Source organism: Mobula hypostoma, chromosome 14 (genome assembly GCF_963921235.1).
Source record: "Mobula hypostoma chromosome 14, sMobHyp1.1, whole genome shotgun sequence".
Lineage (NCBI taxonomy): Eukaryota > Metazoa > Chordata > Chondrichthyes > Myliobatiformes > Myliobatidae > Mobula > Mobula hypostoma.
Window position 1 is genome coordinate 63,326,485 of NC_086110.1, and position 26,107 is coordinate 63,352,591.

General features: G+C 43.5%; 1 protein-coding gene across 1 annotated transcript in view; it reads right to left on the bottom strand.

Annotated features, from left to right (window-relative positions):
• Positions 1 to 402: 402 nt before the first annotated feature.
• The window catches only part of LOC134356328 (transcription factor Maf-like), a 505,243-nt gene continuing 479,538 nt past the window's right edge, over positions 403 to 26,107 (bottom strand). The window contains exons 2-3 of the mRNA XM_063067217.1: positions 24,250 to 24,333; positions 403 to 572 (exon numbers count right to left, since the gene is read on the bottom strand). Coding sequence (XP_062923287.1) covers positions 542 to 572; positions 24,250 to 24,333 — 115 coding nt within the window. The 3' untranslated portion in view covers positions 403 to 541. The remainder of the gene's footprint in view (positions 573 to 24,249; positions 24,334 to 26,107) is intronic.

The following is a 26,107-nucleotide window of genomic DNA, read 5'->3' on the forward strand; positions in this document are numbered from 1 at the left end:
TATCAAAGAAGCCTACGTATGTACACAGGGTGACATCAGCAACTGTGGGACTGAGGTCAAGGAGGGTCAGCAACTGCCTCAGCTTGTTCTTCGTTCACAGATTAAGACTGCTTCGCCGATGCACAGTTTTTTTAAAGGTTCTTTTTCTCTGCTCAGTTTTTCTTTTTTTTTAAATAAGTAATGCCAGCATCTTGTCAGTTTTGTGTTTCTTTTCTGTTAAATACTGTCATTGTCTTTTAATCAAACATCATGCGTGTATGTAACGTGTATACATTTTTGTATGTGCGTGTGTGTGTGTGCGTGTGTGTGTGTGTGTGTGTGTGTGTGTGTGTGTGTGAGAGAGAGAGACCTGAATGAATAGTCATCTTCATTTGTTCTTTGCTGTCCTCTCTTAAAGAAAAAAATGTACGAGGAAAAAAACTAAACTAGCCAAAGGAGTCTTGAGAACGTTGCTGCGATGGTTGACTTTCTCGTTGCTTATTCTTTCTGTCTGAGGTTTTGTGCTTTATGGCGGACTCTTGGGCCGCAGGGAAGTTCCGATCTAAGCAATCAGCATTCCAGCATCATGTTTTCTGCAGAGAAGAAACAATAAACGGTAAGAGCACTGATCAGCAGACTTGTGAGGATCCTTCTCATAACATTTAGCACAATATTCGCGATGATACAACAGCAATAGCATCAAACTTCCATTGAACCCTCATTCTTATTTAAGGAGGGAACACCCTTGCATAAGAGGCAGTGCAGACTTGGTTGATCTGAGGTATATAATAATTTTATGAGGAAAGATGTGTGCACTGTGATCATTGGAGTTTGGAAGAATAAGCAGTGATCTTATTGAGCATATAAGATTGGGAAGGGAATGAAGAGGGTAGATGCAGAGTGCATTGTCCTTCCTGGGGAATCTAGAAAAGTGAGGCGTGTGTTTCAGAAGTGCGATGGATATTAGAAGGAAATTCTTCTCTCAAGGTCTTTGTGAACCATTGTCATCCTGAGAGCTGTCATTCAAAGTTGAGATAGGTGGATCTTTGTCCTACAGAGGTGGCAAGAGTTCTGGTGATCAGGTAGGAAAGAAAAATTGAGGCCAAAATCAGATTAAACGCAATCTTATTGAATTGTGCAGTGGAGATGATGGACTTGGGCTTCTGCTTACTTTTCTTATGCTCTTATCGTAAAGCATCATTCAAGATGCCTCACAGAAGCCATCAAACAAAACTAGCACACATGCTATACAGAGAGATCTCTTAATACAGGTGACCAATGATGGACATCAGTGATATCACAGACAAAATTCTGGAGGAACTCAGCAGGTCGGGCAACATCCATGGAGGGAAATAAAGAGTCAACATTTTGGACCAAGACACTTCATCAGGGTCTCAGCCCAAACTGTCAATTGCTTATTTTCCTCCAAAGATGCTGCTTGGCCTGCTGAGTTCCTCCAATGTTCCTTGTGTGCGTGGTTCAAGATTTCCAGCATAGAACATAGAACATAGAAATCTACAGCACATTACAGGCCCTTTGGCCCACAATGTTGTGCCGACCATGTAACCTACTCGAGAAACTGACTAGAATTTCCCTGCTGCATAGCCCTCTATTTTCCTAAGCTCCATGTACTTATCTAAGTCTCTTAAAAGACCCTATTGTATCCACTTCTACCACCATCGCTGGCTTTGCATTCCATGCATTCCATTCTCTGTGTGAAAAACTTAGCTCTGACATACCCCTTGTCCCTACTTCTTAGCACCTTAAAACTATGCCTCCTTGTATTAGCCATTTCAGCCCTGGGAAAAAGCCTCTGACTATCCACACGATCAGTGCCTCTCATCATCTTATACACTCATAGCGTCTGCAGAACCTCTTGTGTCATGGATTTCAATAAAATTCATTTCCCAGATGCATAATTTATTGGCAAGGACTATTTGTTGTTCAACACTAAGTGTCCATGAGAAGTTGGTGGTGAGCGGCCTTCCTGTATTGCTTTCTGGCGAATGGTCTGTAGTTTCAGGATTTGGACCCAACCAGGAGGAAGGATTGGTGCAACACACCCAAGCCAGGATCGTATATGACCTGGACAGGAATCTAGATGGAAGTGTTCCCATCCACCAATTCAGAAATCAGAATCATGTTTAATATCATAGAAACATAGAAACATAGAAAATAGGTGCAGGAGTAGGCCATTCGGCCCTTCGAGCCTGCACCGCCATTCAGTATGATCATGGCTGATCATCCAACTCAGAACCCTGTACCAGCCTTCCCTCCATACCCCCGATCCCTTTAGCCACAAGGGCCATATCTAACTCCCTCTTAAATATAGCCAATGAACTGGCCTCAACTGTTTCCTGTGGCAGAGAATTCCACAGATTCACCACTCTCTGTGTGAAGAAGTTTTTCCTCATCTCAGTCCTAAAAGGCTTCCCCTTTATCAGCAAACTGTGACCCCTCGTTCTGGACTTCCCCAACATCGGGAACTATCTTCCTGCATATATCGCTGATAAATGTCATGAAATTTGTTGTTTAGTGGGAGCAGTACAGTGCAAGACGTAAAAAGTACAGTAAGTTACAATAGGAAATATATATACAAAGTTAAATTAAATAAGCAGTGCAAAAAGAGAGCAAAAGTAGAGAGGTTGTATTCATGGGTTAGTTCATTGTCCATTCAGAAATGTGATGGTGGAAGGGAAGAAGTTGTTTTTGGAACAGCTTCTTATCCTTGAGGGTAGAGATTGTGAATTTGAGCAGTGCTTGGTCAGATTGTATTAGAGACAAAATAAGTGGCAAGAAAGTGTTTGAGACAGAATTCCAGAGCTAGGAGAAAGCAACATTGGTGGAGCAGTTAATATTTGGATATCTACAGGGCAAGTGTGGGCACGTGGCCAAGTGGTTAAGGCATTGGGCTAGTGACCTAAAGGTCGTGAGTTCAAGCCCCAGCTGAGGGAACGTATTGTGTCCTTGAGCAAGGCACTTAATCACACATTGCTCTGGTGCCAAGCTGTATGGGTCCTAATGCCCTTCCCTTGGACAACACTGGTGTCGTGGAGAGGGGAGACTTGCAGCATGGTCTTCCATACAACCTTGCCAAGACTTTCCAGGCGCAGATCCATGGTCTCGCAAGACTAACGGATGCCTTTAATTAATTTAATAGGGCAAGAAATTAATTTTTTTTTGGGAGAAAGTTACAGTGGTGCGAGAGAAAAAAAACTCAAAAGATACAGTTAATTAGCTAACTATCACTATGGTGGTTGGGTCTAGGTGTTAGTAAGGCTGTAGGTAGCCAGGTTTTGGATGTGGTGAAGATTTTTTAAGAGGCTGGGGATGGGAGCAATGAAATCTATAGACAGCACTAAAGCATTACAATGCAGTAACAAGCGTTAGGTCTGTCTAATCCATGCTGAGTCCCACCTACCTGCACTTAGCCCTCCATACCTCTCTCATCCATGTACCTATCGCAACCTCTCTGAGCAAAAGCATCGAGAAGCCCTGCAGAAACAGTTGATCTGTAGAGGAGCTCACAGAGAAAGTGGTATTGGTATGAAGGGAATGAAAGTGAAGATTAGAATTGCAGACTGAAGAAACTGTGACTGTGAGTGATACTATTTTAAAATGTTTTAATGGGCTTTGCAATAAAGCATAAAATATGTTTTACACCACATAATGAAACAGAATTTATTACAGGACATGCAGGCCGGCATGGACTTGGTGGGCTGGTGGTGATATTTTTCTCTCTCTTCCTCTCTATCTCAGAAGTGAATTTCAAGTTACTGGGTGTTAATACCTCTGAGGACCTAACCTGGTCCCAACATATGGATGCGGCTATAAAGAAGGCAAGACAATGGCTATATTTCTTTAGGAGTTCAAGGAGATTTGGTATGTCACCTAAAGCACTCGAGGGTTTTTGCAGATATACCACGGAGAGCATTCTGACTGGATGCATTACTGCCTGGTATGGGAGAGTGGGTGCGTGGGGCTACTGCACAGGATTGAAGTAAGGTGCAGAGAGTTATTAAATTAGTCAGCTCCATCATGGATATAGGCATTATGGTATCCAAGACATCTGCAAGGAGAGGTGCCTCAAAAAGGTGGCGTGCGTCATTACGGACCCTCCACCACCTAGGACGTGCCCTCTTCTCACTGTTACCATCAGGCAGGAGGTACAGAAGCCTGAAGGCACACACTCAGTGATTCAGGAACAGCTTCTTCCCCTCTGCCATCCAAATTGTGAATGGACCCATGAACACTACCTGATTACTTTCTGTTTTTTGCACTAATTTAACTATTTTATAAACATACAATACATATACTTATTGTAATTCACAGTTTTTTTCTTATGTTATCAGGTATGGCATTCTACTGCTGCTGCAAAGTCAACGAATTTCTCGACGTTCTTCTTCTTCACGTGCCTTGCGCGTTACACACTTGGGCGATCATTGTTTTCCACATCGAACGGAACCACGCAGCGTCATGATATCTCGCACACTTAGATCTCGACATATGCCAGTGATATCAATCCTGATTCTGATTTGATTCTGACCTGGTGAACTGATGCTGGGTCTATTTCTTTCTTTCTTTTACTTGCTCTCTCTCTCCCTCTCTCCCTCTGTCTCTCTCTCTCTCGTTACTAATGCTAGGTCTAACATTGGAGTAATCTCCAACACATTAAATCTGAAATGTGAGTTTCAGCACCACTTCCTGAATTAAAACAAATTCAATTTTCACGAAGGATTGTAATGATACCCCCTTTTAAAATGATAAACTATTGATTTTCTTGTGATTTTGTATTCCTGTTTTGACGTGTTTAAAATGAATGACATCAGGCAGAAATAGATAAATTAACAGCAGTGGACATGGTCATTAAATGCACAGGCTCAGCAATATTTTAATTGTAGCGATTGGTCTGTTAATTCAGCTTGGGTTCCCCAACAAATCTATTGTACTTGATTTAAACCATTTGTAATATTGAAAAGATGTGTGTATTCCAGAAGAGAACCATTAAAAAAGAATTAGAATTTATTTTATGACAATGATAATTAAGAATTGCATTTATTTATTTAAAGGTCCTTCAGGGTCAACAAGTTGCATCACCTAGCAAACCATCTATTTAACTCTCCCCTAATCATAGGACCAATTAACCTGCGAACCGGTACATCTTTTGACTATGGGAGGAAACCGCAGCACCCACAGAAAACCCACGTGTTCACAGGGAGGACATACAGACAACGTTCGAATGGAACTCCAAACTCCAAACTCCGATGCCCCGAGCTCTATTAGTGTCGCGTTAATTGCTGTGTTACTGTGGCGCCCCAATTTACTAAAAAAAACAATTGTGAAAAGCCTGTTTGTTCCCGTGCACTATCGCAAATCCGTAAGTTTGTTGCTTCTTTTTTTCTTTGAAATCCAACTGTTTGTCTGTTGAAGCTGATGAAGGCATCTGCGACAGATTAAATGTCACATGTGAACAAATCCTGCTATATCTCTGCAGCTATTAGTGAGGTTTCAGCTGCCATTGTTATGTCTCTTTACTGAAGATAAATAAAATTTCAGAGCTGAGATGAGGGAGATTTACCCACACCTCGGGAGAAAGCTGCTCTTAACTCACACAGTGGGTGTCTCCCTGTCTTTATTTGCAGTACCTGTATGAATTGAACATACTGTGACGAGATGCCTTTTTAACCCTTTAAATGCTGATGCTTCAGGATGGTGAAAACAAGTAAAACCAGGCAAGCACAAGGAAGTCCACAAATGCTGGAAATCCAAAGCAACACACAGAAAATGCTGGAGGGACTCAGCAGGTCAGCCAGCATCTGTGGAAGAGGGTAAGCAGTCAATATTTCAGGCCAAGACCCTTCATCAGGACTGAGAAGGGAGGGGGAAGACTGCCGAATAAAAAGATGAGGGGGAGGGGAAAGAGGCTAGCTGGTAGGGTGATAGGTAGGTAGGCTGACTTTCACAAGACCACAAGACAAAGGAGCAGAAGTCGGCCATTCGGCCCATCGAGTCTGCTCCGCCATTTAATCATGAGTTGATCCATTCTCCCATTTAGTTCCACTCCCCCGCCTTCTCACCATAACCTTTGATGCCCTGGCTACTCAGATACCTATCAATCTCTGCCTTAAATACACCCAATGACTTGGCCTCCACTGCTGCCCGTGGCAACAAATTCCATAGATTCACCACCCTCTGACTAAAAAAATTTCTTCGCATTTCTGTTCTGAATGGGCGCCCTTCAATCCTTAAGTCATGCCCTCTCGTACTAGACTCCCCCATCATGGGAAACAACTTTGCCACATCCACTCTGTCCATGCCTTTCAACATTCGAAATGTTTCTATGAGGTCTCCCCTCATTCTTCTAAACTCCAAGGAATACAGTCCAAGAGCGGAGAAACGTTCCTCATATGCTAACCCTCTCATTCCCGGAATCATTCTAGTGAATCTTCTCTGTACCCTCTCCAACGTCAGCACATCCTTTCTTAAATAAGGAGACCAAAACTGCCCACAGTACTCCAAGTGAGGTCTCACCAGCGCCTTATAGAGCCTCAACATCACATCCCTGCTCCTATACTCTATTCCTCTAGAAATGAATGCCAACATTGCATTCGCCTTCTTCACTACCGACTCAACCTGGAGGTTAACTTTAAGGGTATCCTGTACAAGGACTCCCAAGTCCCGTTGCATCTCAGAACTTTGAATTCTTTCCCCATTTAAATAATAGTCTGCCCGTTTATTTTTTCTGCCAAAGTGCATAACCATACACTTTCCAACATTGTACTTCATTTGACACTTCTCTGCCCATTCTTCCAATCTATCCAAGTCTCTCTGCAGACTCTCTGTTTCCTCAGCACTACCGGCCCCTCCACCTATCTTCGTATCGTCAGCAAACTTAGCCACAAAGCCATCTATTCCATAATCCAAATTGTTGATGTACAATGTAAAAAGAAGCGGCCCCAACATGGACCCCTGTGGAACACCACTGGTAACCGGCAGCCAACCAGAATAGGATCCCTTTATTCCCACTCTCTGTTTCCTGCCAATCAGCCAATGCTCTATCCACGTATGTAACTTTCCCGTAATTCCATGGGCTCTTATCTTGTTAAGTAGCCTCATGTGTGGCACCTTGTCAAATGCCTTCTGAAAATCCAAATATACAACATCCACTGCATCTCCTTTGTCTAGCCTACTGGTAATTTCCTCAAAAAATTGTAATAGGTTTGTCAGGCAGGATTTTCCTTTAAGGAATCCATGCTGAGTTCTGCCTATCTTGTCATATGCCTCCAGGTACTCTGTAACCTCATCCCTGACAATCGACTCCAACAACTTCTCAACCACCAATGTCAAGCTAACAGGTCTATAATTTCCTCTTTGCTTCCTTGCCCCCTTCTTAAATAGCGGAGTGACATTTGCAATCTTCCAGTCCTCCGGAACCATGCCAGAATCTATCGACTTTTGAAAGATCATCACTAATGCCTCCGCAATCTCCACAGCTACTTCCTTCAGAACACGCGGGTGCATTCCATCTAGTCCAGGAGGTTTATCTACCTTTAGACTATTCAGCTTCCTGAGTACTTTCTCTGTCATAATTGTGACTGCGCACACTTCTCTTCCCTGCCACCCTTGAGTGTCCGGTATACTGCTGTCTTCTTCAGTGAAGACTGATGCAAAATACTTGTTCAGTTCCTCTGCCATCTCCTTATCTCCCATTACAATTTCTCCAGCATCATTTTCTATCGGTCCTATATCTACTCTCACCTGTCTTTTACTCTTTATATACTTGAAAAAGCTTTTAATATCCTCTTTGATATTATTTGCTAGCTTCCTTTCATAGTTAATCTTTTCCTTCTTAATGACCTTCTTGGTTTCCTTTTGTAAGGTTTTAAAAACTTCCCAGTCCTCTGTCTTCCCACTATTTTTTGCTTCTTTGTATGCCCTCTCCTTTGCTTTAACTTTGGCTTTGACTTCTCTTGTCAACCACGGTTGCATCCTTTTTCCACTCGAAAATTTCTTCTTTTTTGGAATATACCTGTCTTGCACCTTCCTCATTTCTCGCATAAACTCCAGCCACTGCTGCTCTGCTGTCTTTCCTGCCAGTGTCCCTTTCCAGTCAACTTTGGCCAGTTCCTCTCTCACGCCACTGTAATTTCCCTTACTCCACTGAAATACCGACACATCAGATTTCAGCTTCTCTTTTTCAAATTTCACGGTGAACTCAATCATGTTATGATCACTGCCTCCTAAGGGTTCCTTCACCTCAATCTCTCTAATCACCTCCGGTTCATTACACAAGACCCAATCCAGTACAGCCAATCCCCTAGTGGGCTCAACAACAAGCTGTTCTAAAAGCCATCTCGCGGACATTCTACAAATTCTCTCTCTTGAGATCGAGTGCCGACCTGATTTTCCCAATCCACTCGCATGTTAAAATCCCCCACAATTATCATAACACTGCCCTTCTGACAAGCCTTTTCTATTTCCAGTTGTAATTTGTAGTCCACATCCCTGCAGCTGTTTGGAGGCCTATAAATAACTGCCATCACGGTCCTTTTACCCCTGCTATTTCTTAGCTCAACCCATAAAGATTCTGCACCTTCCGATCCTATATCACCTCTTTCTAATGATTTAATATAATTTCTTACCAATAAAGCCACGCCTCCCCCTCTGTCTACCTTCCTATCCTTCCAATACACCGTGTATCCTTGGACGTTCAGCTCCCAGAGACATGCATCCTTTAGCCAGGTCTCAGTGATGGCCACGATAACATCCTGCCAATCTGTAGCTGTACGATAAGATCATCCACCTTATTCCTTATGCTGCGAGCATTTAAGTACAGCACCTTAAGACCAGTATTTGATACTTTTCACTTTGATTTCACTGCAACTCATCCCAATGGCTACAAATTTGCCCCATCACCTGCCTGTCTTTCCTGACATCTTTACTGCTCACTATCTCAGATTTATTTCTGTTTTCCCCTTCCTCCGCTCTGTCATTCCGGTTCCCAGCCCCCTGCCAAATTAGTTTAAACCCTCCCTAACAGCTCTATTAAACTTTCCCGCCAGGATATTGGTCCCCTTCGGGTTCAGGTGTAACCTGTCCTTTTTGAACAGGTCATACTTCCCCCAGAAGAGATCCCAATTATCCAAGAATCTGAAGCCCTGTCCCTACACCAGTCTCTCAGCCACGCATTCATCTGCTTGATCCAACTATTCTTGCCCTCGCTAGCATGTGGCACAGGTAGCAATCCCGAGATTACTACCCTGGAGGTCCTGCTTCTCAGCTTCCTTCCTAACTCCTGGAAATCTCTCTTCAGGACCTCCTCCTTTGTCCTATCTATGTCATTGGTACCAACATGTACCAAGACAACTTGCTTCTCACCCTCCCCCTTCAGAATATTCAGGACCCGATCCGAGACATCCCGTACCCTGGCACCTGGGAGGCAACACACCATGCGGGTATCTCTATCAGGCTCACAGAATCTCCTGTCTGTTCCCCTGACTATGGAATCCCCTATGACTACCGCATTTCTCTTCTCCCTCCTTCTCTCCTGCACAACAGAGCCAGGCTCAATGCCAGAGACCCGGTCACCATGGGCATCCCCTGTCAGATCATCCCCCTCGGCAGCATCCAGAACAAGATATTTGTTGCTCAGGGGGATAGTCACAGGTGTGCTCTCCACTATCCGGGCATTTCCCTTCCCTCTCTTGACAGCGACCCAGTTTTCTGACCCCTGTAGCCTAGGGATGACTACCTCCCTGTAGCTCCTGTCTATCACCTCTTCACTTTCCCTAATAAGCAGTAGGTCATCAAGCTGCAGCTCCAGATCCCTAACACGGTCTCTGAGGAGCTGCATCTCGGTGCACCTGGCACAGATGTGGCCATCAGGGAGGCTGGAGGCCTCCCAGGATTCCCACATCTGACACCCTGAACAAAGCACTAACCCTGCAGGCATGCTATCTAATTCTACAGGAAAGGAACAGGAAAAAAGTCAAGGGCTGGAGAAGAAACTATGTGGCAGAAGAGGAGCAACACACATAAAAGTTGCTGGTGAATGCAGCAGGCCAGACAGCATCTATAGGAAGAGGTACAGTCGACATTTCGGGCCGAGACCCTTCGTCAGGAGTAACTGAAAGAAGAGACAGTAAGAGATTTGAAAGTGGGAGGGGGAGGGGGAGATCCAAAATGATAGGAGAAGACAGGAGGGGGAGGGATGGAGCCAAGAGCTGGAAAGTTGATTGGCAAAAGGGATATGAGCGGATCATGGGACAGGAGGCCTAAGGAGAAAGAAAGGGGGAGGGGGGAAGCCCAGAGGATGGGCAAGAGGGAGAAAAAGGAGAGAGAAAAAAAATATATAAAAATATAAACAAATAACACATGGGGTACGAAGGGGAGGAGGGGCATTAACAGAAGTTAGAGAAGTCAATGTTCATGCCATCAGGTTGGAGGCTACCCAGACAGAATATAAGGTGTTGTTCCTCCAACCTGAGCGTGGCTTCATCTTGACAGTAGAGGAGGCCGTGGATAGACATATCAGAATGGGAATGGGACATGGAATTAAAATGTGTGGCCACTGGGAGATCCTGCTTTCTCTGGCAGACAAAGAGTTGTCAATAGGAGAAAGGGAAAGAGGAGGGGTCCCAGGGGAGGTAATAAGTAGGTTAAAAGAAGTGAAAGCTCAGAGTGGAGAATAGAGAACCAATAAAGGCTGTCTTCATTCTATTCCTACTAAGATGTGAAGGTCCACAAATAACTTTGAGACTGGAAATGCAAAATTCAGAAAATGTGGGAATTATCTATTTAGTATGTTGGTTCAAATTCCAAAACTTGGAAAATGCTAACTGTCATGCTCACTATCTGGCCAATGGATGCCAAACGCTGGTAGAATGAATATTTAAATATTTCATTAAAATTATAAGTATCGTGTTTAGCTCTAATTTCTCATAGAGTTAGAGAGATGTACTGCACAGAAACAGGCCCTTCAGCCCATTGACTCCATGTCCATCAACTTCCCATTTACACAGATCATACATGAATCCCAATTCTTATTCTCCACACATTCTTATTAACTACCAGCAAATTCTACCACTCCCCTACACACTAGTGGTGATTTAACCTACCCACTAAGAACTAATTGTGGACTTCAAAAAGGGCAAGAGGAGAGAACACACACCAATCCACATAGAGGGATCAGAGGATGAAAACGTGGGTAATTTCAAGTCCCTGGGTGTCAATACCTCTGAGGATCTAACCTGGACCCAACATATTGATGCAGCTAAAGGAAGGCATGACAGTGGCTATATTTCATTCGGAGTTTTTAGGAGATTTGGTATATCACCAAAAAGACTCAAAAATTTCGACAGATGTACCATGGCAGGCATTCTAACTGGCTGCAATACCATCTAGTATCGGGGAGGAGGGGCTATGGCACAGGATCGAAGTAAGCTACAGAGAGTTGCAAACAGTCAGCTCCATTATAGACACTAGCCTCCATAGTATACAGGACATCTTTAAGGAACAATGCCTCAAAAAGGCTGCATCCATCATTAAGGACCCCCATCACCCAGGTCATGCCCTCTTCTCATTGCCATCATCTGAAAGGAAGTACGGATGGCAGAAGCCACACACTCAACCATTCATGAGAAGTTTCTTCACTTCTGCCGTCCTGCATGTATATATATAATATATATAGTTTTTCCACTATTATCATATATTGCATTGTATTGCTGCTGTGAAGTTAACGAATTTCACAACATATGCCGTTGATATTAAACCTGATTCTGATTCTGATTCTGATCTGTATTTCTTTGGGATCAGAATCAGAATCAGGTTTAATATCACCAGCATATGTCATGAAATTTGTTGTCTTATACATGATAAAAGAAAACCATAAATTACAGTAAGTATATAAGTATTAAATGGTTAAATATGTTGTTCAAAAATAGAAATAAAAAAGTAGTGTTCATGAGTTTAATATCCATTCAGAAATCGGATGGCAGAGGGGAAGAAGCCGTTCCTGAATCATTGAGTGTGTGCCTTCAGGCTTCTGTATCTCCTTCCTGACGGTAACAGTGAGAACAAGGCATGACCTGGGTGATGGGGGTCCTTAACGATGGATGAGGGAGGAAACCCATGCTGTCGCAGGGAGAACATGCAAGCTGAACACTCACTGCACCTGAAGTCAAGATTGGATCTATATCACCGGCACTAGGAGTCAGCAACTCTGCCATCTGCACAACTGTACCACTATTTTTTTTCTCTCTCCCTGCAAGCAGCCTCCTTATTTGGAGCACGCATGGATAATCTGCATTTGGAACACCCTACTCTCGTCTCGAGCTGGAGGTGGACTAGTCAAAAGACCTGAATATGGCTGGCCTGGCAGCTGAAGGTAGCAGCCATCTTGGGTGGCTGAGGTGAGGAACCTAGCATGGAGGCTTTACCACTGCAGAGACACAGACCCATACATTTATAGTGAGAGGAACAAGATTTATAAGGGACCTTTGGGGCAACTTCCTCACCCAGTGAGTGATGTGTGCAGGATATGGAACGCACTGCTGGAGAAAGTAGTTGAGCAGATACAATAACAACATTTAAAAGCTATTTGGAGATGTACAGTATATGGACAGGATAAGTTTGGGAGGACGCAGGCCAATAGGGTTAGTTTGGTGCATCGATAAAAACTGGTCAGTGTCTACAGGAGACATGCCAAATTTCTTAGTCAGCATGGACTAGTTAGGATGAAGGGCCTTGTTTCCACACCATCTCACTCTGTGACTCTTTGACTCCCCCTACAACCCTGAGCCCTGCCTCTGAGTGCACTGGAGAAAGCGCACCAAACCTTTGGTCTTTCGGTCTTGCAAACCTGAGGTTTTCAGTCTGTAAGTGGGAAGAGCAGGAAATAGCCTGTTCAATCGCAAATAAACATAAACCCCCTAGCCAAAACATTGGGGTAGCAGGCAGACGGAATTATATTGAACTGCAGAACAGAAACATGCCTTTCCTTGGAAGTCTGGAAGTCGAAGCCAGGTGGGAGGGAGGAAAGGGGCTTATTTTGCTCTTGTAGTTTTTGTTGCTTGTTGTGTTCTGTGTTGTTCTGCCACGCATAGTGGGCATGCCATCTTGGCACCAGATTGTGTGTTGCCACTTGAGGTCTGTCCCCTGCATAACTTTAGGTGTGGTTGTGAATGAAAATGACGCATTTCACTGTTTGTTTTAATGCACATTTGATAAGTCTGAATCATTCGGCCCATGTGACTCGTGTCAACATTACCTCTCACTTTTGCCAGCTCCTTTGCGACTTTACCCTACTTTTCCTTTTCAAACCCCCTTTTATTTTGCCGCAATGCACATAAAGAGCCTCCCCTTAAAGATATCTCCGCTCCCGGCCTCGTGCGTAAATGCATCAGATACAAATAAGCCCGAAAGCACAAAAGGATGTGACTTTACAGCTGAGATTTTCCCAGTCCTCATAGCCACCTCATTTGGATAGTCAAGATAGAAACGTAAAAAGTGGCATGTAACTTCAACCTGACATTCATTACGAGGGATGATTTTTAAATTCTAGCCAAAAGGCTGTATTAGCTACAAACTGGAGACAGGGAAATGTGTACTCTCCAAGCAGAGCAGTTATAAACCTGTCGGGGTGTTATGGATGCTCAAGTGACAGAGAATATTGCCACTATTTGCTGAATATTGAAGGAGGAGAGCTAATGGTGTACAACATATAAACCTGCTGTGACTATCATCCATCTGTCTGTGAAGAAGTGAATAGTGGCAGACTCTGATAAAATGAATTTTTAGCAGGTTTAAATCTGGTGAATGCCTCTTTAGAAGCTATTGTCGACCATTAACTGTGGTCAGGCAGAAAAACATTTCAGCAAAAATAAACACACACACACACACACACACACGCACGCACGCACGCACGCACACACACACACACACACACGCACGCACACACACGCACACACACACACACACAGACACACACACGCGCACACACGCACACACACACACACACACACACACACGCACGCACACGCACGCGCACACACACACACACACACACACACACACACACACACACACACACACAAGACAATGCATGCAATGAGCCTGTTATCCAGCTAATGGAAGTTAACCCTTCAAAGAGATTACTTGTTAATTCCAGGCCTGTGCTGAGTTTGCAGGTTATGACCGGAATAGTGTTACCCTTTGCCTCAGAGCCTGGGGGTGGGGTGGGTAACATCATGTTGCCAACCAGCCAGAATTTCCACATGATTAACATTCAGCAGTCGAAGTGACGTGGGGTGATCACATCCTAAACCCACATGTAGAAAATTCACAGAGGAACCGAGTATGGAAACAGACCTTTCAAACTACTTTGTCCACGCTGACAATTAACCACCCATTTACACTAATCCGCTAATCCTAAATTCCATTTATTTTCATCAACGCTCCTTAGAGACCTTTGGGCTCCTTATCTAAGAAAGGATATGCAGGCATTGGAGAGGATCCAGAGAGGGTTCTCAAGAACAATCCCAGAAATGAAAGGGTTAATGTCTGAGGAGCCTTGATGGCTCTGGACCTGTAATTGCTGGAGTTTAGAAGAATGAACTGGAGGTGTCTCATTGAAGTCTATTGAACGTTGAAAGGCCTAGATGGAGTCGACGTGGAAGGATGTTTCGTATAGTGGGGGAGTCAAGGACCAAAGGGCACAAGCTCAGAATACAAGGACGTCCCTTTAAACCGTTAAAACAGAGATGATAAGGAATTCCTTTTGCCAACGCGTAGTGAATCTGTGGAATTCATTGCGACAGATGGCGAGAGAGGTCAAGTCATTAGGTATATTTAAAGTGGAGGTTGATCAGTTCTTGATTAGTGAGGGCTTCAAATGTTACGAAGAGAAGGCGGGAGAATGCTAAAGGTGCTGAGGAAGAGGATTTCTTGGAATGTATGCGGGATGGTTTTTTGAACCAACATGTCGAGGATCCAACTAGAGAGCAGGCTATTCTGGACTGGGTTTTGAGCAATGAGGAAGGGTTAATTAGCGATCTTGTCGTGAGAGGCCCCTTGGGTAAGAGTGACCATAATATGGTGGAATTCTTCATTAAGATGGAGAGTGACATAGTTAATTCAGAAACAAAGGTTCTGAACTTAAAGAGGGGTAACTTTGAAGGTATGAGACGTGAATTAGCTAAGATAGACTGGCAAATGACACTTAAAGGATTGACGGTGGATATGCAATGGCAAGCATTTAAAGGTTGCATGGATGAACTACAACAATTGTTCATCCCAGTTTGGCAAAAGAATAAATCAAGGAAGGTAGTGCACCCGTGGCTGACAAGAGAAATTAGGGATAGTATCAATTCCAAAGAAGAAGCATACAAATTAGCCAGAGAAAGTGGCTCACCTGAGGACTGGGAGAAATTCAGAGTTCAGCAGAGGAGGACAAAGGGCTTAATTAGGAAGGGGAACAAAGATTATGAGAGAAAACTGGCGGGGAACATAAAAACGGACTGTAAAAGCCTTTATAGATATGTAAAAAGGAAAAGACTGGTAAAGACAAATGTAGATCCCCTGCAGACAGAAACAGGTGAATTGATTATGGGGAGCAAGGACATGGCAGACCAATTGAATAATTACTTTGGTTCTGTCTTCACTAAGGAGGACATAAATAATCTTCCAGAAATAGTAAGGGACAGAGGGTCCAGTGAGATGGAGGAACCGAGCGAAATACATGTTAGTAGGGAAGTGGTGTTAGGTAAATTGAAGGGATTGAAGGCAGATAAATCCCCAGGGCCAGATGGTCTGCATCCTAGAGTGCTTAAGGAAGTAGCCCAAGAAATAGTGGATGCATTAGTGATAATTTTTCAGAACTCGTTAGATTCTGGACTAGTTCCTGAGGATTGGAGGGTGGCTAATGTAACCCCACTTTTTAAAAAAGGAGGGAGAGAGAAACCGGGGAATTATAGACCGGTTAGCCTAACGTCGGTGGTGGGGAAACTGCTGGAGTCAGTTATCAAGGATGTGATAACAGCACATTTGGAAAGCGGTGAAATGATCGGACAAAGTCAGCATGGATTTGTGAAAGGAAAATCATGTCTGACGAATCTCATAGAATTTTTTGAGGATGTAACTAGTAGAGTGGACAGGGGAGAACCAGTGGATGTGGTATATTTGGATTTTCAAAAGGCTTTTGACAAGGTCCCACACAGGAGATTAGTGTGCAAACTTAAAGCACATGGTATTGGGGGTAAGGTATTGGTGTGGGTGGAGAATTGGTTAGCAGACAGGAAGCAAAGAGTGGGAATAAACGGGACCTTTTCAGAATGGCAGGCGGTGACTAGTGGGGTACCGCAAGGCTCAGTGCTGGGACCCCAGTTGTTTACAATATATATTAATGACTTGGATGAGGGAATTAAATGCAGCATCTCCAAGTTTGCGGATGACACGAAGCTGGGTGGCGGTGTTAGCTGTGAGGAGGATGCTAAGAGGATGCAGGGTGACTTGGATAGGTTGGGTGAGTGGGCAAATTCATGGCAGATGCAATTTAATGTGGATAAATGTGAAGTTATCCACTTTGGTGGCAAAAATAGGAAAACAGATTATTATCTGAATGGTGGCCGATTAGGAAAAGGGGAGGTGCAATGAGACCTGGGTGTCATAATACACCAGTCATTGAAAGTGGGCATGCAGGTACAGCAGGCGGTGAAAAAGGCGAATGGTATGCTGGCATTTATAGCGAGAGGATTCGAGTACAGGAGCAGGGAGGTACTACTGCAGTTGTACAAGGCCTTGGTGAGACCACACCTGGAGTATTGTGGGCAGTTTTGGTCCCCTAATCTGAGGAAAGACATCTTTGCCATAGAGGGATTACAAAGAAGGTTCACCAGATTGATTCCTGGGATGACAGGACTTTCATATGAAGAAAGACTGGATGAACTGGGCTTGTACTCGTTGGAATTTAGAAGATTGAGGGGGGATCTGATTGAAACGTATAAGATCCTAAAGGGATTGGACAGGCTAGATGCAGGAAGATTGTTCCCGATGTTGGGGAAGTCCAGAACGAGGGGCCACAGTTTGAGGATAGAGGGGAAACCTTTTAGGACCGAGATGAGGAAAAACTTCTTCACACAGAGAGTGGTGAATCTGTGGAATTCTCTGCCACAGGAAACAGTTGAGGCCAGTTCATTGGCTATATTTAAGAGGGAGTTAGATATGGCCCTTGTGGCTACGGGGGTCAGGGGGTGTGGAGGGAAGGCTGGGGCGGGGTTCTGAGTTGGATGATCAGCCATGATCATAATAAATGGTGGTGCAGGCTCAAAGGGCCGAATGGCCTACTCCTGCACCTATTTTCTATGTTCCTATGTTTCTAATGGGGTTGAGAGGTCAGACATGAATGGTTGTGGAGCAAACTAATTCTTCTCCTATGTCTTATGGTCGGATTCTACCACTCACCCACACAGCAGGGGTAATTTACAGCAATCAATTAGCCTACCAAGCCATACGTCTTCGAACCGTGGGAGGAAACTGGAGCACTCGGAGGAAACCCATGCGGTCAATGGGAGAACATACACTCCTTACAGGCAGTGGCGGGAATTGAACCTGGGTTGCCTGCACTGCAAATCGTTGTGCTAACCACATCCTTGAGATGTGGGAGGAAACTTGAGCAGCCAAAGGAATTCCTCATGGTCACAGGAAGAATGTGTAAACCTCACACAGACAGGATTGAACTCAGGCTTCTGAGGCTGTGAGACAGCAGCTCTACCCGCTGTGCCACTCTTGATCAGGACTGAAACCTTTGTCCGAGTTCCTTTCACACTTTATCTGCTCAGGGGCACTGCCCCACGTCGATCATGTCAATATTGGGTATCTGTTTCCCAGGGATGACATATCTAAAACCAGAGGGCATGCATTTAAGGTGAGAGGACTTACGTTCAAAGGAGATGTGTGGGGCAAATTTATTACACCGAGTACTGAGTGCCAGCCTTGGCTGGTTTTGGAGGCAAATAAAATAGCAGCATTTAATAATTTCTCAGATAGGCACATGAATGTGCAGAGGATGGAGAAATATGGACCCTGTGGGGGCAGAAAAGGTTGATTTATTAAGACATTTAATTACCTGTTGTGAGCTGAAGGGCCTGTTCCTATGCTCCCTTTATTCCAGCTCATTTACTGGCTATCTTCCCTGCACCCTTCAGTTCAGCTGAACAGTCTCGACAATAAGACCATAGGACATAGAAGCAGAATTAGGCCATTCAGCCCATTGAGTCTGCTCCGCCACTCTGTTTTGGCAGATCCCAGATCCCACTCAACCTCATACACCTGCCTTCTCACCATATCCTTTGATGCCCCGAACAATCAGAAAACTATCAACTTCCACTTTTAATATACCTACGGACTTGGCCTCCACAGCAGTCTGTGGCAGTGCATTCCACAGGTTTACTGCTCTCTGGCTAAAAAAATTCCTCCTTACCTCTGATCTAAAAGGTCGCTCGTCTCAATTTTGAGACTGTGCTCTCTAGTTCTCGATACCCCCACCAGAGGAAACATCCTCTCCACATCCACTTTATCTAGTCCTTTCAACGTTCAGTAGGTTTCAATGAGATCCCCCGACATTCTTCTAAATTCCAGTGAGTGCAGGCCCAAAGCTGCCAAATGATCCTCATAACCCTTTCACTCCTAGAATCATCCTCATGGACCTCCTCTGGACTGTCTCCAATAACACATCTTTTCTGAAATACGGGGCCCAAAACTGTTGACAATACTCCAAGTGTGGCCTGACTAGTGTCTTATTAAGCCTCAGCATTATCTCCTTGCTTTTATATTCTATTCCTCTTGAAATAAATGCCAACATTGCATTTGCCTTCTTTACCACAGACTCAATCTGTAAATACATTTCAGGGAGTCTTTTACGAGGACTCCCAAGCCCCTCTGCACCTCTGATGTTTGAACCTTCTTCACGATTAGATAATAGTCCACACTATTGTCCCTTTTACCACAATGCATTATCATACATATCCGAGCACTGTATTCCATCTGTCACTTTTTTGCCCATTCTTTCAGTTTGTCTAAATCCTGAAATATCAATATCCATTTCTTGACCTCAAAATCTACCTCATTATGGTCTGGTCCTTAACAGTTCACCTGCATTTCACTTTTTTGTAGCTGTTACACATGAACACTGCAGGCATGTTGTGTTGGTGCCAGAATGTGTGGTGACATTTGCGGGCTTTCCCCCGTTATCCTTGGGTGTGTTGTCTGCTAACACATATGATGCGTTTCACTCTACGTTTCGATAAATCTGAGCGTGAATCTGAATCTGTACTCTGCATTCAACACACACAAAATGCTGGGGGATCTCAGCAGGCCAGGCAGCATCTATGGAAAGGAGTAAATAATCGACATTTTGGGCCGAGACCCTTCATCTGCCCTCTGCGTTGTCACTGGTTACTATGTCCTACCACAAAACACTCTGTAAAGATTTGATCTGTATGAACAACGTTCAAAGTAAATTTTATTATCGAAGTACATACTGTATATGTCAGCATAAAAAAACCCTGAGATGCATTTTCTTGTGGGCATACTCAATAAATCTATAGAATAATAATCATAACAGAATCAATGAAAGACCATACAACGGGGACATACTTTTCACTATATGTGCCAATAATGAACTCAATCCAGTTCTGATTCCCTCCACAGTTCTGACCCACTGAGATCCTCCAGTATCTTATGAGTAGCTCTTTCTATGTCTTGTTTATTTAAACATCTGTCTAGATGCCTCTTCAGCATTGTAACTATCTGTATAACTGATTCCACCACCTTTTCTAGATGTTCCAGATATCATCCACCCTCTGTGTGAAAACCTGATCCCCTTTAGACCTCCTACCACTCACCACGAACCTTGCCCTCTTGCTTTTAACCAGGAAAGGGGCTCGGTGTTTGGCTAAGATTAAATTCTAGAGCCTGCAGTACAGCAACATGTTTTTTTTCAAAAGGGAAATAAGAGAATCTCAAGTCAAGCAAATGCATCAACATTACTTTCTGTCTCCAGCTCAAGTTAGCTGAAAGTTGGTGTTAACTGACGGGTACAACTAAAAAGAGATTCACGAGGGCTGGGACAGCACAGAGAACGTATAGAGGAGAATTACAAGAGTGTTGCCTGGACTGGAGAATTCAAACTGAGGAACCTGAGGGAAAAAGTAATTAAATGATACAAAATCATATGAAGCCTCGATCTTCTGGAATATATTTATTATTCAACGGTATGTGTGAGTTATATGTACTGTATTGTCCACCTTGGCCTGAAGGAACATTGTTTCATTTGGTGGTGTACATGTATATGGTGAAGGAAAATAAACTTGAGATTAGAAAAAAAGTGTTAATGACTATAAGGGACATAAACTTAAGATAGTTAGGTTAAAAAAAAAGTGGAAAGTTGAGGAAATTTTGGCCAGCCAGAGGATAATGGGAGCAACACTCAGGACTGATAAACACAAGAGATTCTGCAGATACTGGAAATCCAGAGCAACACACACAAAATAATAAAGGGACTCAACTGGCCAGGCAGCATCTGTGGAAATAAATAAATAGTCATGGGCAAAAGAGCAGAAGGAGAGGCACCAGGATGAAGTGATAGGCTGGTGAGAAGATGGAGGCTATAGACCATAGTGGAGAATAGAAGAGGGAAGGGGAAAGGGAAAAGATTACCAGTCGGAGAGATTGATGTTCGTGGCATCTAGTTGGAAGCTACCTAGGTGGAATATGAGGTGTTGTTCCTCCATCCTGAATGTGGCCTCATCATGGCAAAATAGGAGGCCACAGACTGACAAGTTGGAACAGGAATGGGGATAAGAATTAAAATTATTGGCCGCTGGGAATTCCATTTTGGTAGGTGGAGCAGAGGTGCTCGACAAAGTGGTGCCCCAATTTGATGAAGGGTCTCGGCCCAAATTTTGACTGTTTATTTCTCTCCATAGATGCTGCCTGACCTGCTCAGTTTCACCAGCAATCTGTGTGCGCTGCTCAAGATTCCCAGCATCTGCAAGATGTCTTGTGTAGAGGATAATGGGAGTCCGGATCTCACTGCATGAAAGGGAGGGGGGAGAAACTTCTTTATGTACCTTAATTTACAGAACTGAAAATTAATATTAGACACAACAGGACTTGGTCAGTCAACATCAATTCAATTAACCAAATGTCCTCTATCTATACTGGAAATTTCAGGGAAAGAGGAAATGTGCATGGATTGATTAACATAAGACTTCGAAAATTAGAATAGAATTCCATCTTTATTTCACTCAATCAGCTTTCAGCCTTTTGACAAAATGCCAATAACTGAAAACCATTGCTAACAGTTCAAAGCAGAATGACACGGATTGGAGAGTGTGAGAGTCTATCCTATTATATAGAACAACACAATCCACGGGAGACCATGGTAAAAGAATTATTTTACAATTCTGAAGCAGAATTATAACGAAATGAAAACAACAATGTGCTGTTATTCTGTTTACCCTACCATGCTCAAAAATACACTTCTATCTTCCAATGTCAGTGAGATATTAGAAATAAGATTTATGATCAGTAAAAATGGCGTGGGTTGCAAATGTATTTAAGTGTTTAATTTGTAAGATTGACGTTCATCAAAATAGGCTGTAAGTTTAAACCCAAATGAGTGCCTGGATATTATAGATAAGTAAATGGTAATTGTGAGAACAAGTCAAAGGGCAACAAGATAACAGAAAAGGGAAATTGAATGCTTAGTGAAATTAAGCAAATCAACTCATTTGGGGCCATTGAAGTGCTCTCTTTGATCACTGACTGACCACTTCATTATCAGGTCCTGCTATGATGAGGATATCTGTGTTCACATTCCTCGATACTCAGAGATGCTGAGCTCCCTTTTCTGTGTTCCATAGGGCAAAGACTGATCAAACAATAGAACGCAGTATCACAGATAGAGAACGTTCAATCTATCTATTTTCAAGAACATAGAACATTACAACACTGTACAGGTCATTTAACCAACTCTAAATTTAATATAACACTTTCCTCCACGTTGCCCTTCATTTTTTGACCAAACATGTGCCTATCTAAGAGTTTCTTAAATATCCCTCATGTATCTGCTTCTTCCACCCACCCCGGCAGTGTGTTTCATGCACTTACCATTCTCTGTATAAAAAAGTTACCTCTGACATCCCCCCATACTTTCCTCCAATCCCCTTAAAGTTATACCTGCTCGATTCAGTCACTTCTGCCCTGGGAAAAAGTATCTGGCGTTCCACTCATAACATGCCTCATCTTTTTCACCCCTATCATGTCACCTCTCAGCCTCCTTTGCTCTAAAGAGAAAATCTTTCCTAGCCCACTCAACCTATCCTCATAAGGCATACGCTGTAATCTAGGCAGCATCCTGGTAAATCTCCTTTGTTTCTTTAAAGTTTCGACATCTTTGCTACGCAATGAACACAATTCTCCATGTGTGGTCTAAAGGGTTTTATAGAGCTGCAACATTACCTGGCAGCTCTTGAATTTTGCTGTAGTATTTCCCATATATTATATCCACTCACTATAAGCTCACTCTCATACTCATTCCCCATATGTGTGCGTTAATGTTGCCTTTTCGAACACTTATAAAAGAATTTATGGGTATTGTTTCAACAGCAGCTCATGGCAAGGATTTATATACAGTATTCTCACCAGCATGATCATAAATAACTTTATTCGTGCCTCCTCATTAATCATTACCTTAAGTTTGCGTGAACAAACATTTTCATTATAATGGACAGAGCGTCATCTGATGAACGGTCACTGACCTGAGTCAGTCAGGGCTGCACAGTGGGGCGCATTGTATAGCCACTGCCTCAGAACTCCGGTGACAGGGTGCAATCCTGATCTCCGTGCTGTCTACGGAGGCTGCTCGTTCTCTCTGTTACCACACATGTGTTTCACTTTCCTCCCACATCCCAAAAGCAAAAGGATTGGTGGGGTAATTGGACGGTATAAGTTGCCTCTTGTGTGTAAGTGACTGTGGTTCTGGAAGGTGGGTGGGGGCATGAAATTACAGGGAATGTGTGTGTTGGGGGTGGGAGAAAAATTAGCAAAAAAATAGGAAAAGTTGCTGGTGAACGCATCAGGACAGGCAGCATCTCTAGGAAGAGGTACAGTCGACATTTCGGGCCGAGGCCCTTCGTCAGGACTAACCGGAAGTAGAGATTTGAAAGTGGAAGGGGGAGGGGGAGATCCAAAATGATAGGAGAAGACAGGAGGGGGAGGGATGGAGCCAAGAGCTGGACAGGTGATTGGCAAAAGGGATACGAGAGGATCATGGGACAGGAGGTCCGGGAAGAAAGACAGGGGGGGGGGGACCCTGAGGATGGGCAAGGGGTATATTCAGAGGGACAGAGGGAGAAAAAGGAGAGTGAGAGAAAGAATATATATATATATAAATAATAATAATAAATAAATAACGGATGGGGTACGAGGGGGAGGTGGGGTATCAACGGAAGTTAGAGAAGTCAATGTTAAATAGTGTAGGATTAGTGTTTAGTAAGGCAACACATACAAATGCTGGAGAAACCCAGCAGCCAAGGTAATTTTGGGCCGAGACCCTTCATCAAGATTTGATCCAAAGCATCAACTATTCATTTCTTTCCATGGATGTTGCCTGACCTGCTGTGCTCCACCAGCAATTTGTGTGCATTGCTCAAAATTTCTAGCATCTGCAGAATCTCTTGTGTCTTAACATCACGAGGTTTTTGATGTGAAAAAATTAGGGAAAAAATAGTTTACGGAGTTTACAGAGGGCATTTGGTTCTAACCTCCAAGAGGACCGCAACCTTATCGTAGGCTTTGGAGGCTTGTGTGCCTTATTGACTCTGAGAGCTACGTTGGCTGGAGTCTGGGCCTTGTGCTTTGGCTCTTGGTAGGGTCATCCATGCCAAATAGTCAAAGGATACTGAAAATTCTTCGGCATCCTAGCTAGATATACTTGCGTAAGATTTTTGCACAGTACTGTGTATGTCACCTTATATAGCCCTGAGTTTCATTTTCTTGTGGGCATACTCAGTGAATCCAGGAAACATAACAGAATTAATGCACCCAAGACAACAAACAATCAATGTGCAAAAGACAACAAACTATGCAAATATAAAAGAGAAAAAAAAACAATAAATATGGAGAAGATGAGATAAAGAGTCCTTGAAAGTGAGTCCATAGTTGTGGGAACAGTTCAGTTTGAGGACGAAGCATTCCACAATTCACCCTTACCTGTAGCTGAGCATTTGTTTAGCCTCTTTTGGGTTGTATTGTCCATTCTTTGCTGCTGCATTGACATCATTTGTTGTGTTGAGCCTAGTGAAAAGGAGAAGTTAACATTATACACTCCCAGCTTTAACACAGTGATCAGCATTATATCATTAGCAGTGAAGTTGCTGCCATTTCATACATTGTTAATGAGTCAGAGTTTGGCGCGCTGATTTCTCAAAGTTTGACTTTCACACATTGATTTTCTCACCTCTTGCAATCCCCGAAGGTTGACAGACATTTTCAGAATTTTGCATGCTACAAACTTTGTATTGATGTGATTATTTGGGCTCAAAATCACATTAATTGCTCTTAAGAACATTTCTGCAAGTCATCGTCATAGAATCATGGAAAAGTAGAGCAGAGAAACAGGACCTTCACTCCTTCTAGTCCATGCAAAGCCATTTAAACTGCTGAGTCCCAGTGTGGGCACATTGACCATAGACCTCCACACCTTACCATCCATGTACCTATCCAAACATCTGATAGTTATTTAAATAGAGGTTACATGCACCATTTGCACTGGTAGCACACTCCACACTCTCACAACCCTCTGAGTGAAGAAATTTCCCTTCATGTTCCCCTTAACATTTGACCTTTCACATTTAACTTATGACATCCAGTTGTAGTCCCACCTAGCCTCAGTGGAAAAAGCCTGCTTGCCCTATCTATACCCCTCTTTATTTTGTATACCTCTATCAAATCTCCCCTTAATCTTCTGTGCTCCAATGAATAAAGTCCTAACCTATTCAATTTTTCTTTATATCTCAGATCCTCCAGTCCTGGCAGCATCCTTATAAAATATCTCTACTCTTTTAAACTTGTTTACATCTTTCTTGTAGGTAGGAGACCAAAACTGCACACAATATTGGGTGTTTGGGGGATTGGGAGACCGCTTTGCTGAGCACCTATGATCACCCTGCCAGAAAAAAGTGAGATCTCCCAGTGGCCCTCATTTTAATTCCACTTCCAATTCCCATTCTGACATGTCAGTCCAGGGCCTCCTCTACTGTGACAATGAGGCCACACTCAGGTTGGAAGATAAACACCTTATATTCCGTCTGGGTAGCCTCCAACCTGATGGCATGAACATCGATTTCTCAAATTTCCAGTAATGCCTCTCTCCACTTCACCATTCCCCATTCCCAGTTCCGTCTCATCTTATCTCATTACCTACCTATTATCTCCCTCCCTCTGGTACTTCACCACTTTTCACTCTTCCATGGCCTTCTGTCCTCTCCTATCAGATTCCTTCTTCTCCAGCCGTATATCTCTTTCACCAATCAATTTCCCAGCTCTTTACTTCACCCCCACCCCCTCCCATTCCACCTATCACTGTGTGTTTCTTCTTCCCCTCTCCCCACTTTCTTACTCTGACCCCTCATCTTTTTTTCCAGTTCTGATGAAGGGTCTCGGACTGAATCATCAACTGTACTCTTTTCCGTAGAGGCTGCTCGGCCTGCTGAGTTCCTCCAGCATTTTGTGTGTGTTGCTTGGATTTCTAGCATCCACAGATTTTCTCTTGTTCACAATATTCCATCTTAGACCTCACCAATATCCTATTCAACTTCAACATAACATTCCAACTCCTGTACTCAGTACTTTGACTTCTGAAGGCCAATGTACTAAAAGCTTTCTTCATGACCCTATCTACCTGTGCCACCACAATGAATTATGGACCTGTATTCCCAGATTCCAATTTACTATCTCATCTTGAATGCCAAGCAACTGAACCTTCTTGACCAACCTCCCATGAGGGACCTTGTCAAGTGCCTTGCTAAGGTCCATGGAGACAGCATCCACCACCTTGCCTTCATCAACT